Raw genomic sequence first — 13,135 nt, 5'->3', positions numbered from 1 at the left:
CTGACACATCCCCCTGCCATGGCAACTAGTGAATATCACAGATGGGTCCCAGATTAAAGACTACATACAACAGAGCCTCCCGCCAACATGCAATGGAGAAATGAGCTTTTGGTCCCAAGCTACTAAGAATGTGTGATTGTCTGTAACTGCAGCATATCCCAGCCTTTCCTGACGATTTCAGAACTAAAGCCCTTGAGCGACCATTCAACAGCTTCATAGGTGAGAGGGTGGCTATTTCCATCCTACCAGTACTAGAATGAGACTCTATAAGCTGTGTGATGTGGAGGTAATGATACTTGAACACTCTAAGATTTATTATCTGTAAAATAGACAGTAGCATACACTTCTTAAATTACTGTAAAGACTATTTAAAATGTCCATAAAGTGCTTAGTACTATGCCTGGCAAATGGTAAACATATAATAATTGATAGGTAGCATTACTGTTATTATTATTAGCCAATTAATCCAACTGTAAAAGACCCATTAGAAATTAATTTTACCCATGCAGTTCTGAAGTTCGCCATCCCTGAACATCTGAAAAAGAAAGACTAACATCCTGTTCTAGGTCCCTTTTGATGATAATGATGTTTATAAAGGTCAGTGTCCAAAGCAAGTCACTGATCTCCCATGCTATGGTCTGAATGTTTGTGTCCCCCCAAAATTCATGTGTTGAAATCCTAACCCCCAAAGGTGATGGAATTAGGAGGTGGGGCCTTTGGGAGGTGATGAGGTCACGAGGATGGAGCCTTCATGAATGGGATCAGTGCTCTTATAAAAGAGACCCAGAGAGCTCCCTGGCCCCGTCCACCATACAAGGACATGACAAGAAGTCTGGGATCCAGAAGAGGGCCCTCCCCTGACCAGGTTGGCACCCTGATCTCAGACTTCTAGCCTCCAGAACTGTGAGAAATACATTCCTGTTGTTTATAGGCCCCGCAGTCTGTGGTATTTCATTACAGCAGCCCAAATGGACTAAGACACCCCACTTTGTGCCCAGCTAGAGACCTGCAAAGTCCAGACTCTTGGAACACGATTAGAAGAACAAAAGGAGAAGCAATCACTTGCCTCAGCTTCGATCTCATCGTACAGGAACTGCTTTTTAAACTTAGTCAGAGCATAGTAGGCGCTGTCGTTGTACAGATCCAAAGGGTAGAGGACGTATCTGAAGAGGGAAAAACAACGGCCAGTAGCTCACTAATGATCTCTCTTAAGGCAGGCAGATTTAAACTTGCTTAGGAAATATGAACAGCTGGGTGAACAAATTCAGAGTTAGGAAAAAGAGACCCTTTCAGGGTCTAGGATGTTTCCAGCCTCCACTTAGGAATGACTTACTTTACTGTCTTCCCACAGAAAGCAAAGTCCATGATGTTAATAAATGCAAGGCCTGACAAAAATCAGTCTGGGACTAAAAGAAATCTGGTGGCCGTTAAGGCCATTAGCTTCCCTATCCCTAGAGATGATAATTTTCCCAGCGTGGCTGTTATGAGCTCGGGAAGGGCAGATGGGCTGGTAGATTTCTGAACCTTTCTGCAAGGCTGAGTCGCATCTGGTGGTGATTTGATCCTGGGTGGGGCACACTGCCTCATCTGGAAAGTTCTGGAAAGAACAGGGCTCGCTGGCTGGCAAACTGCCCTCTACCTGCACCCCGGGAACCTCCTTGCTGGCCCAACCCTGCCTCTTACTCCATCATGGAAGGTTCTTTGGTTTCCAGGATATGGTCTGTTAGAATCCAGGGCATGGACATCTCAATAGGGAACTGGATTCGCCGGCCCATGGTTAACTCCAGGAAGAATTCTCGGAACCAGAGCTGGGAGAGGTCGCAACACTGCTGCAGGGCTTCTGGAAGCATAAGGGAGAGAGCCTTGGGTTACACATCAGAAGCACCCGAAGATCTTAGCTCTTACTGGGTTTTTTTAAACTTTTATTCTTCTTTCATTGTGCTAGGTACACAGCAGGTACTGATGAAAATGACTCGATCAGTAGACCCTGCTCTCCTGTCCCTGAAGGCCAGCCTAACGTCTATTTAGAAGACAGTGTTTGGGGAATTCCCTAGTGGTCCAGTGGTTAGGATCCCATGCTTTCATTGCCAAGGGCGTGAGTTCAATCCCTGGTCAGAGAACTAAGATCCCGCAAGCTGTGCAGTGTGGCCAAAAAAAAAATAGAAGACAATGTTTGTTCACCCAGCAGTGTGTGTGTGTGTGTGTGTGTGTGTGTCGGGGGGCAGTGATGTTTTAGAGCTTTAGATGCCCCTACAATTTCCATCGTGTCCTTACAAAGCCATCCTGAAAACATGCTAGCTAAGTGTCAAAGTGTGCTTGCTGTAAGTGTCAAGACAGATCCACGGGTGCCCGCTTTTAACTGGACTGCAGCCATGACCCTTGCTTGTGATAATTATGGGTCCCTTACAGAGGTCTTGAAGACCCTTCCTAGGCTGCTCCCTATGGAGAAGTTTGGGCTGTTTAAGATCACTCTTTTCAATACCAACAGACACATCGCCCCTCCCAGGACCCTGGGATGCTGCTCTCCCTCCACTCCCCACCCCTGTCCCACCTGCACGTGCATCCCACCAACAGGAGAGGTGGAGCAGGGGACTTGGGATCCAGGTGCGGTCCGGGAGCCTCCTTTGCTAGGAGCAATGGGCACTAATCAGCTCAGCGCTGCTGCTTAAAAACAAAAGGCTGACCTGGTCCCTGCGTGTGTCTGAGGGTGTCACCTGTTTGTGATCCCGCTTTACTGGGAACTTCATAACAAATTAGCTACGAATATCTACCAGATTTAGCTGAGTCAGAATAGCTGGACTGAGCCTGGCCTTTCCCAGAGTCTACTGGAAAGTGTGCCTTTTTTCTTTGGTGGCAAAATGTGCCCCTTTGGGTAGATGATCACGTCTCTTTGCAACTTCTGGCCCGACAGCCTTAGACGCTCTAGTCCCTAGGAGCCCTCCCCCTGCCCCCGACAGGGTGGCTCACCACTGATGTTGAGCAGGTGGGTGAAGAAGAAGGACTGCTTGTGGAAGTCCTCTATGGCGAGGACGATGGGTCCATCCAGGCTGCTCCGCAGGGTCTTCTTGGAGCCACTTTTGTCTGCGATGAGCGATTCAAGCATGGTCCGCACCATGTACAGCTTGAAAAAGAAAGGAAGATGGGAAGGTCAGGGGCTGGCCCTCCATCCAGGGGAAAAGGTTGCTTTGTGCTGTGTTTCTATTCTTTTTTTCTGAAGATATCTGCCCTTAAAAAGCACTGTCTTAAGGAAGCACCAGTTTAGGGTTGGAGAAGTAAATTTGGAATGTGTAACCTTCAAGAGGGAGACTGGCCAGCCTGGCAGGATGTTCTGCCTGGGGCCGGCGGCCTCCCGGGTGGGAGGACCTGCTAATACCAGGTCTTTCAAGGCCCAGGGTCCTGCCTGCTCTGCTTGGCCCAGGCCGTGGGCATCAGAGGAGAACCTCATTCCACGTCACCCTGGAGTCGCTCCCTGCTTTACTGGACAGCCACGGTGGCACCGGGGTAGAGCACTGAACTCAGAGTCAAAAGAATGGGGTTCAAGGCTAGGTACGCCCCTGACTTGCTGTGTGACCTTGGGCAACAAAGTCCCACTCTGGGCCTCAGTTTTCTTATCTGCTAACGTGAGGAGGTTGCACCAGATGCTTTCTCCAACCAGTCCCTTTCAGCTCTGACATTCCAAGGAACTGTGAAATGGGGTAGGATCAGAGCAAGCCCCCCACCACCTCAGGTTTCCGACCCTCAAGACCGAGGGACAGCGCCTCTGCAGGTATCAGCTGCATGGTACAGCTTGCCGAAATGCTGGGTGGATAGCAGGTGAAGATCGGTACTTACACAGGAGGCCTACTAGACAATTAACTCCTGCTTACAGAGAGCCTTAAGTGCAAAGGGCGCAAGTGCTAATCTACATCTTTCCACATCATGTGTCTTTGAATCTTAGGGCTGGAAGGGGCCGTGAACAGCCAGGCTAGTCCATTCCTGCTGCCTCCTGGAGAAGGGTACCCAACCAACCCAGCCAGGCGGTGTTATACCAGGGATCGGCAGCCTCTTCGGCCCTGTGTGCCACCAGTGGGGTGAAACAAAGCCCGCGGGGACCACTGGCAGGCCTAAGACATAGATAGGAGAGAGGAGGAGGGAATGGGAGGGCAGGAGAGACAGGGAAGAGGGAGAGAGAGAAGAGAGAGAGAGAGAGAGAAAAGCAAGAGGTATTGTATACGGTGGGAAAGCCGCCACGACTGCTAGAGGCCATCTGCCGACCACCTCTGAGATGCTCCAACCTCCCTCTGCCACCACGTCCATGCTGGCCGCCTCTGATCTTCTCTAGGACCACACCCACCACGCGCCTGGCCTGGGCTGGGCAGCACGGCCACAGAAAGGAGTGGCACGCCATCCCTGGCACAGCACTTTCCTTTGTGGTGAAGGAACTCCGGGGCTGCTGGTTTATCATGCAGCCCACCCTCTGCAACCCTGTCGGTGGGCACGGCTGACCATCCCTAAGACTCGAGAGGCACTGCTCTAATGACGGCCTTTGGAGGCCTCCAAGAGAGGAGTCTTCAATCCAGTCTGTGCGGGTGTCGACTGATTGGTACCAAATTCTAACGATTTGAAAAACCATTTCATCCCTAAGAGGGGAAACGTTTTCCCCACCTACTTTTACTAAACAAAGCATTTAATTCACCAGAACAGTAACCTCCCAGCTCTGCCAGATGCCATGTCTACTGTGCTCCCAAGGCCCTAACAGAGCCCCAGGGTGGGAGTCAGGAGACCTGGTTCTCGTCCCACCTCCATCTAAACTCACCTTGTGACTTGGACAAGTCACTTCCCCTCTCTGGACCTCAGTTTCCCCATCTGCAAAATAGGGGGAGGAACTAGTTTGCGACTAGTTTGTCTCTAAGGGCTCTTCCAAGCTGACTGTCTAGGAGTCTATCAAGTGTGTCTGTGCCACCCTAACATGACTTGGGGGTGTCGGGGGGGCCTAACTGTTGGTGACACTCCTTCTCATATTATCTTTATAAATGCTCCGTTCTCCCTCCCTGCCCCCCACCCCTCTCTCATTCTCTGCCTGTTGGCCCCCTTTTGCGACCTCCTCCTTTCCAGTTTCTCTTTTGCCTCGCCTGGAAGCAACACCCAGAAGCCCTGCTCAGCCCCTCCAAGCCATTCTGGACTGGAAAGGTCTCTGGCCCTTGGCATGACACAGAACCGTCTGCAGAAGCTTCCTTGAGAAGTTCCATGTCTCTCGAGCAGGCAAGAAAAGTGCAAAGGGGTCTGTGAGCTGCGGGCCAAGGGAAGCTACGATGCCAGTGCTGAGAACCCAGCTGTCCCGGGTGCTGCCTCCTTGCCCCCACCCCGTGCCCAGACACAGACACACATACAGTGAGAAGCGTCAGGGGTGGGCCTCAGATGGCTCATCTCAGATGATTCAAGGAATCAGGATTTCAGAGATGAGAGAGGTTTAAAGGTCATGTGAAGCAGGAGTTCCCAGCCTGGGGCTTTGGGGGCCTGTAAGACCTTTAAAAGCTATAATGGGTCCATATGCTTTTTCTCAATAGCTCAAAAAGCCTACCAGAAACTATTTATCCTTAAGTAGGGGGCAAGGATTTAACTGAGATGCCTAGGTTCTTTACTTTTTTTTCTGTAATTCTACCGACTACTTTGGATAAGCCACAGACAACCTCTCGTTGTTGAAAAAGCTCCGGTTGGCAACTCTGAATATCTTTGATTATTAGACTTTCTCTAAGTGGTTTGAGGGCTTCGGATACTTGTGATGTTGGTGGCGGGGGGTACGGGGAATAACAAAAGCGGTGTTTTGTAAGTAACGTGATCTCATCCAAAGTTTTCATTTAACGGAGAAGATAACCAGAGCTCAGAGAGGTCAAGGCACTTGCCCAAGATCCCGCAGCAAGTCAGAGGCAGAACTTAGGAATTCCCAAGCTAGGACATCACTACAGGGGAAGCGGGGGTCAGCGTTCATTAACCAGGGACAGGATAGATGCATACAGATTTCACTTTAAACTTCTCCTATACTTTGGAACCTGTACTTCACAGGGCTAGGACAGCCGGTCCTGGTATTACCCCCATTTGCCAGATTAGACAACTGAGGCACAAAGAGATCTGTGTAACGTGCCCGAGGTCACACAGGTATCTAGGACTAGAATCCAGGTCTCCTGAATCTTAAGTCAGTGGTCCTCCCTCTTATATCAAAACAAGATGGCAGAATAAGACTAGAGCAGCCGCTTGACCCTGCCCCTCCTGCCTGAGGACCCCCAGCCCCACTGCCCCATGGTCCAGCCAGGATGACCTACCATAGCCTGGCTGGCCTCTGAGTCAGCAGAGCTGGCCTGTGCCTGGAGCTGCTTACCTGTGTGCTGGAGGGCCCCACGGCACGCCGGGGCACCTTGATGTCAAATCCACCTTTGGGGTCCTTCTCCCCTCTCAAGCACGGGTCATTGGGGGGCTCTCGGCCTCCCTCCCAGTCACAGATGGTTTTCCGAATTGCCTGTAGGACACTGGGGAAGGAAGAACCTGGATTCAGACCAGCTGGAAAGAGGCACTGCAAGCCTGTTTCTAGAGGCCATGGTGTTCCAGGACCATGTGCCTTAGAACTCCTGGCATGCTTGTGAAACATGCTCACTCCAGGGCCCCATCCCCAGGGATGCTGGCTTAACAGATTGGAGGTGCAGCCCAGACGTCTGCATTTTACAAGTGCCCCGGTGATTCTGAGGCCCACTGGCTGTCTGAGAACTCAGCTCTGAGGCCACACAGTGGGAGAGAACCTGAGTGAAGGATGGCTAGTTTTCTTTTTGCTTACAGGACAGTTTCATTAGTCCATTTAAATCTCTGTATACTTAAAACTTGAATAATAGCTTATATCTGTGGCACACTTGCTCCATGCTGCTGTGTGCTTAGGTCTATACACGGATTATCTCATTTCATCATCCCAACAGCCTAGGGAGTAGGTACCATCATCATCCACAGTTTACAAATGAGGGAAACTGAGGTGCAGAGAAGGTAAGTAACATGACTAAGTTCACACAGCTAGACAGTGGTGGATATGGGCTCCAAACCCAGAGATGGAGGCTTAATTCATCCCAAATGTCCAATCTCCTGAAACGGCCTCATAGGACTTGCTGGAACTCACTGGAAGGTCCGTTTGTGTTCAGACACTTCCCTGGAAGCTGACTGATCTGGGAACGTCCTCTGTGGCCTGCACCCAGCACCCCCGATTTTGGATGTGGCCCCCTGAAAAAGGCCATCTGAAGACCCACCTGATGAGGACATTCTTCTTCTTCCGCACTGCCTGCCTGAGGGGTTCACGCAGGGTCACCTGGGCAAAGTCCTGCAGGGCTGCGTAGATGGTGTTCCTGATGGCCTGGTTGAAGACGCTCTCCATCCTGCCCATGAGCACCTGCAGGCCTTTGATCATGGCGATCACCTGGCCAGGCACAGATCGAGGTCAGGCTCACCGTGCCTTGGCATACCCGTCTGTCCGGTACCCTCACCACATCTCCGGGGGGGTGCTGGAGGAGACATCCTGAAGCACGAGGCCAGCGAGTGCTACTCAGAGTGTCAGTTCACGGCTGGGTGGAAACGTGTGCCAGAAGAGAAATCAGCACTCCGCCTCCCTCATCAAGGAAGCGCTGCTACAGAGCAGAGATGTCAGCCACATGCTGCGCGTGTGCCTCACCATCAGCTGACTTTCATTCTGGCACCGGCCCCCCATCTTGCCGCTGACTGGTGACGACTGGCAGCTGGTCCATGGACCATGTTTTGAGCAGCACTCTGACTTTGAGAGGTCTCTCCACATCCCATGTACCCACAGACAATATCAAATAGAACTTCTTTCTATAGAATTTTTACAATCTTTGCTTTTGAAGTGATTTGGCCAGTTGCTGCTTGAGTCCATAAAATAGGATTCCTATAGAAGTCTTGTGGGGAAAGGCTTCTGCCCTTCTATTTACCTCCTCCCTAGCCCCTTAACTCACTTATCTGCCTGCAGAGGTGGGGAGACAGGTAACTAGGATGCGTGTAGCGTCACTTTGACCTTGGCGCTCACTTGGGATCTGTCTGCCTGTGGGGTGTGTCCTCTCCTCTGGGTGCCTGTCTTGTCCTTGCGGTAATCACCCCTCCCCATCCCGAGGATGGGAGGTGTATATTTATGCAGCTGCTTTGCCTGTTTCCCAGTGGGAAGTTTCATGGGATGCGGGAGGAATAGGAAGCCTGGTGTGGCCTTGAGTGAAGTCACATTCTCTGGTCCAGCTTTACCAAACCTGATCCTTTGGCCCCCCGTCAGCCTCAAGTGCTAACTTCTAGATTAGCTCAGAATTCAGAGGGGAGGGAGATCAGCTCGGTGTTTTGTGACCACCTAGAGGGGTGGGATAGGGAGGGTGGGAGGGAGATGTAAGAGGGAGGAGATATGGGGATATAAGTATATGTATAGCTGATTCACTCTGTTATAAAGCAGAAACTAACACACCATCGTAAAGCAATTATACTCCAATAAAGATGTTAAAAAAAAAAAAAAGGAGTTCAGAGGGGAAAGCCTTGTCAAATCAGCCTCCTGACAACTGCCACACTTGTCACACCCCTCATGACACGGTCGATTTCCTCCCTCTGCACCAGACTGTAAGCACTGCAGGGGTGAGGCCTGGCATGCTGTGTAGGCTCCATCCCTGGGGCCCAGGGCCCTGGTGGGCCCTCAAGAGATTTTTCTTGAAAAGCAATGAGTAAATGAATGAATGAGCTTAGATGCTAAGTCTTTATGTTCCTCCAAACTGTAAATGAAGAAATACAACATTCGAGGCAGGAGAAATAGTGAGAATAGTTCAGAAGGTAAGAATTTTCACTAGAACCAACAGTCTAATGGTTTTGCGGAAGAGAACCTTTATAGTGCAGAAATAATGAGAGAGAAGCTCTAAAGGAATGTTAATTCATAAAAGAATCTGGGATCCTGGCTGGCAATGAAACCAGGAAATAAGGGACAAAGGAAGGACAAAATAATGAAGATTTTTCAGAATAACTCCAAACACAGAAGAGTATGCAGATCTGTTAGACCTAAGGGAAAATCTTTGCAACTTTGGGCTAGGCAGAGATTTCTTAGCTAGAACACAAAAAATCACAAACCACAGAATAATAAATAAGTTGAACTTCCTCAAAATTAAGAACAGGTGCCCAAAAAAATGAAAAGACAAAGTCACCGATTAGAAAAAATATTTGCAACGTATTTGTGAATAAGGACTTGTATCTAGAATATATAAAGATTCTCACAATTTAATAGTAAGAAGATGGAAAGCTAATTGTAAAAAATGGGCAAAAGATTTCAACAGACAACACTTCACAAAGGAAGATGTATGAATAGCCAATAAGCACATGAAAAGATGCTCAATATCATTAATCTTCAGGGAAATGCAAACTGAAACCTCAGTGAGATGTACCAAATATCCATTAGAATGCCTAAGATTAATAAGACTGACAGCACAAGCACTGTGAGGGTGTGTGCGACAGAACCCTCATATATAACTGGTGGGAATATAAAACGGTACACCCGCTTTGGAAAACTGTTTGGCAGTTTCTTAAAAAGTTAAACATACACCTCCAATATGACCATTCCAAGAGAAATAAAAACCTATGTCTACACAAACACTTATACTCAAATATTTAAAGCAACTTTGCTTACATTGGCCAAAAGCTGGAAATGGCCCAATGTTTATCAACAATTGAATAGATACACAAATTGTAGAATAGCCACGCAATGGAAAAATACTCAGCAATGAAACGAAACAAACTATTGATACAAGAAACAATGTGGATGAATCTCAAAATTATTATGCTGAGTGAAAAAGCCACACGCACAAAATACATACTATATGATTCCACTTAAATAAAATTCTAGAAAATGAAAACAAATCTATGGTGACAAAAAATGTGATTGTTTAGGGCCAAGGATGGAGGGAAGGATGGATTGCAAATGGCATATGAAGTCTTAAAGGGAGACGAAAATGTTCTGCATCTTGTGTTTTTGGTTTCACAGGTATATATACAACTGTCAAAACTTTGTAAATTATACACTTTAAATGGATGCAGCTTACCAAACGTAAATTATACCTTAGTAAAGCTCATTGAAAAAAACAATAATATTCTCGTGGAGAGAGCACATTCATGACACAAGAGTTGGGTGCGATTAAAAAAAAAAGAAACATTCAGAGAACAAGATGGAGCTTTTGGACATTTAAAATATTATAGGCAAAATAAAAAATACTAACAGAGTTGAAAACTGAAATTAAGGAAATATCCCATAAAGCAGAACAAAAATAAGTGATATGCAATAAGACAGAAAAGATAGGAAAATTAGACACTAACTCCTGGGCATCCAACATCTGATAGATAGAAAACCTAGAAAGACAGAACAGAGAAAACAGAGAGGAGGAAATTATCAAAATTAAAATTCAAGAAAATTTCCCAGATCTACAGAACTTGTATTTCCACACTGCAATGGCCCATTTAGTGTCCCAAACAATGAATGCAAAAGGCCCTTATCATGATGCCTTACAGTGAAACTTCAGAAAAACTGTGATAAAGAGATGAGACTGTAAGATTCTACAGATGAAAATGAAAGAATAAAGTTAGACTCACATTTCCTAATTTCAAAACTTACTACAAAGTTACAGTAATCAAAATGGTATGGTATTGGCATATAGAAAGACATATAGATCAATGAAAGAGATCTGAAAGCCCAGAAATAAACCCTTACATTTAGAGTCAATTGATTTTTGACAAGAGTACCAAGGCAATTCAATGGAGAAAGAATACGCTTTCCAACAACTGGTGCTGGGACAACTGGACATCTGCATGCAAAAGAATGAAGTTGGACCCCTACTCACACCATATACAAAAATTAACTCAAAATGACCAAAGATCTAAATGTAAGAATTGAAACTATAAAAATCTCAGAAGAAAACATAGGAGTAAATCTTTGAGAACTTGGATTAGGCAATGGTTTCTTAGATATGACACCAAAAGCACAAGTGACAAAAGGAAAAATAAAAGGAACTTCATCAAAATTGAAAACTTTTGTGCTTCAAAGGATACCATATAGAAAGTAAAAAGACAATCCATGGAATGGAGGAAAATTTTTTCAAATTATATGTCTGATAAGGGACTTGTATCCAGAATATATAAAAACTCTTTCTTTTGGTGTTTGAATATTGATATATTTTTAAATATACCAGTTCTGGGAAACAAGATGCATAATAAAATTTTTTCCTCTTTTTCATTTTGGCTCATAAATGTGGCTGCATTTTAGAAAACAGTCCCTATTTTCCTGGTAACCATGGCAAATTAATTAGCTTTTTCTGATACAGAATATATAAAAACTCTTATACTTCAAAAATAAAAAGACAAATAACCTAAAATAAAATGGGCAAAGAATCTGAACAGACATTTCTCCAAAGAAGCTATGCAGACGGCCAATAAGCACATGAAAAGGTGCTCAATATCATTAGTTATTAGGGATATGCAAGTCAAAACCACCATGAGAAACTACTTCACAACTAGGATGGCTAAAATAAAAAAGACCATAAGTGATGACAAGGATATGAAGAAATTGCAACTCTCGCACACTGCTGATGAAAATGTAAAATGGTGCAGCTGCTTTGGAAAACAGTTTTTACAGTTCCTCAAATTTTTAAACGTAGAGTTACCACGTGACCCAGTAATTCTGCTTCTAGGTATATACACAAGAGAATGAAACATATTTCCACACAAATACTTGTACATGAATGTACATATCAGCATATTCATGATAGCCAAAAAGTTGAAACAACCCAAATTTGTGAATATATAAATATGATATATTCATACAATGGAATATTATTCAATCATAAAGGAATGAAGTACTGATATATACTAGAACATGGATGAACCCTGAAAACATCATGCTAAGTGAAAGAAGCCAGTCACAAAGGATCACATATTATATGGCTCCATTTAAATATAATCTCCAGAAGAGGCAAAACTATGCAGACAGAAAGTAGATTAGTGGTTGCCAGAGGCTGGTGGGGAAAGGGATGAATGGCAAATGACCACTAATGGGTATGGGTTTTTTTGGGGGGATAACAAAAATGTTATAAAATTAGGCAGTGGTAATGGTTTCACAGCTCTGAATATACTAAAAATAAGTGTACACTTTAAAGGGTGAATTTGTTTATATATAAATTATATCTCAATAATGCGATTATTAAAAAATTATACAGAGGAAAAAATAACAAGGAAACAGGGATTAGACTAGAATCCAACTTTTCAGCAGCAACACTAAAAGCTAGAGAACAATGGAATAATACCTTCAAAATTCTGGGAAAAAATTATTTACAATTTAAAACTCTCTAGCCACTCACTATGAGTGAATTTAGAAGTAAAACATTTTCAGATATTCAAGATCTCAGAAATATTTTCCTCCATAATCCCTTTCTTAGAAAGCTTTGGAGGATATACTCCACCAATATAAAGAGAGAGTCAGCCCTGGGGTCCAATACAGGAGAGGGACAAAGGGAATCCCAGGGTAATGATGATGAGATATCTCAGATCAGTAACTGAACAACAGATCTAGAGACAAATCAGTTCAGATTGGAGAGAAGGAAAAGGGGCTTCAGCGGGAATGGCTCCAAGGAAAAAAAAGAGTAATAAAATTCATAAAATAATGATTGTGATTAGCTCTTTCGTAGGAAGTTTTACATTGGTATGTTTGAGGGCTCCTTTTTTATTGGATCATAGAAAACTTATCAAACAAAAAGGCAAAAGCTGTGCCAGAAAAGAGATGTATTCATATTAGACCACATGACTCAGCAATGAACAGTTACTCAGTTATAGTAATACAGAGCAACTGTTAATTTAACCAAAAAGTGTTAAATTGCCACTTTGGGAAGATAGGAGAAAGGAATTGGGTGTATTGGGGGTGGAAATGGGAGGTAGAGATGAAAGAACTAAACTGTTTTCTCCCAAAGTACGAAATCAATAGAAAATGCCATAAATTGAAAAACCAGGGAACAGCCCCATCAGGCTGTTAGTGGAAGTACAGAGATAAATACCAGAAGAAATAGCTTGACAAGGTGAAAAGATGTTTCCTATTTTGGGACTCAGGGAGGAG

At 45.2% G+C, this 13,135-nt stretch overlaps 1 protein-coding gene across 2 annotated transcripts in view; it reads right to left on the bottom strand.

Annotated features, from left to right (window-relative positions):
• CYFIP2 (cytoplasmic FMR1 interacting protein 2) overlaps positions 1 to 13,135 on the bottom strand; it is a 113,459-nt gene that overhangs the window by 73,472 nt on the left and 26,852 nt on the right. For both annotated transcript variants that reach the window (XM_079916544.1, XM_079916545.1), the window contains 5 exons: positions 7,263 to 7,429; positions 6,356 to 6,503; positions 2,968 to 3,121; positions 1,684 to 1,840; positions 1,067 to 1,163 (listed from right to left, as the gene is read on the bottom strand). In XM_079916544.1, the coding sequence (XP_079772670.1) occupies positions 1,067 to 1,163; positions 1,684 to 1,840; positions 2,968 to 3,121; positions 6,356 to 6,503; positions 7,263 to 7,429 (723 nt within the window). The remainder of the gene's footprint in view (positions 1 to 1,066; positions 1,164 to 1,683; positions 1,841 to 2,967; positions 3,122 to 6,355; positions 6,504 to 7,262; positions 7,430 to 13,135) is intronic.

The sequence above is a fragment of the Stenella coeruleoalba genome, assembly GCF_951394435.1.
Source record: "Stenella coeruleoalba genome assembly, chromosome: 3".
Classification (NCBI taxonomy): Eukaryota; Metazoa; Chordata; class Mammalia; order Artiodactyla; family Delphinidae; genus Stenella; species Stenella coeruleoalba.
Note: the sequence above shows the minus strand (reverse complement) of the source record. Positions and strands in the feature narration are given on the sequence as shown.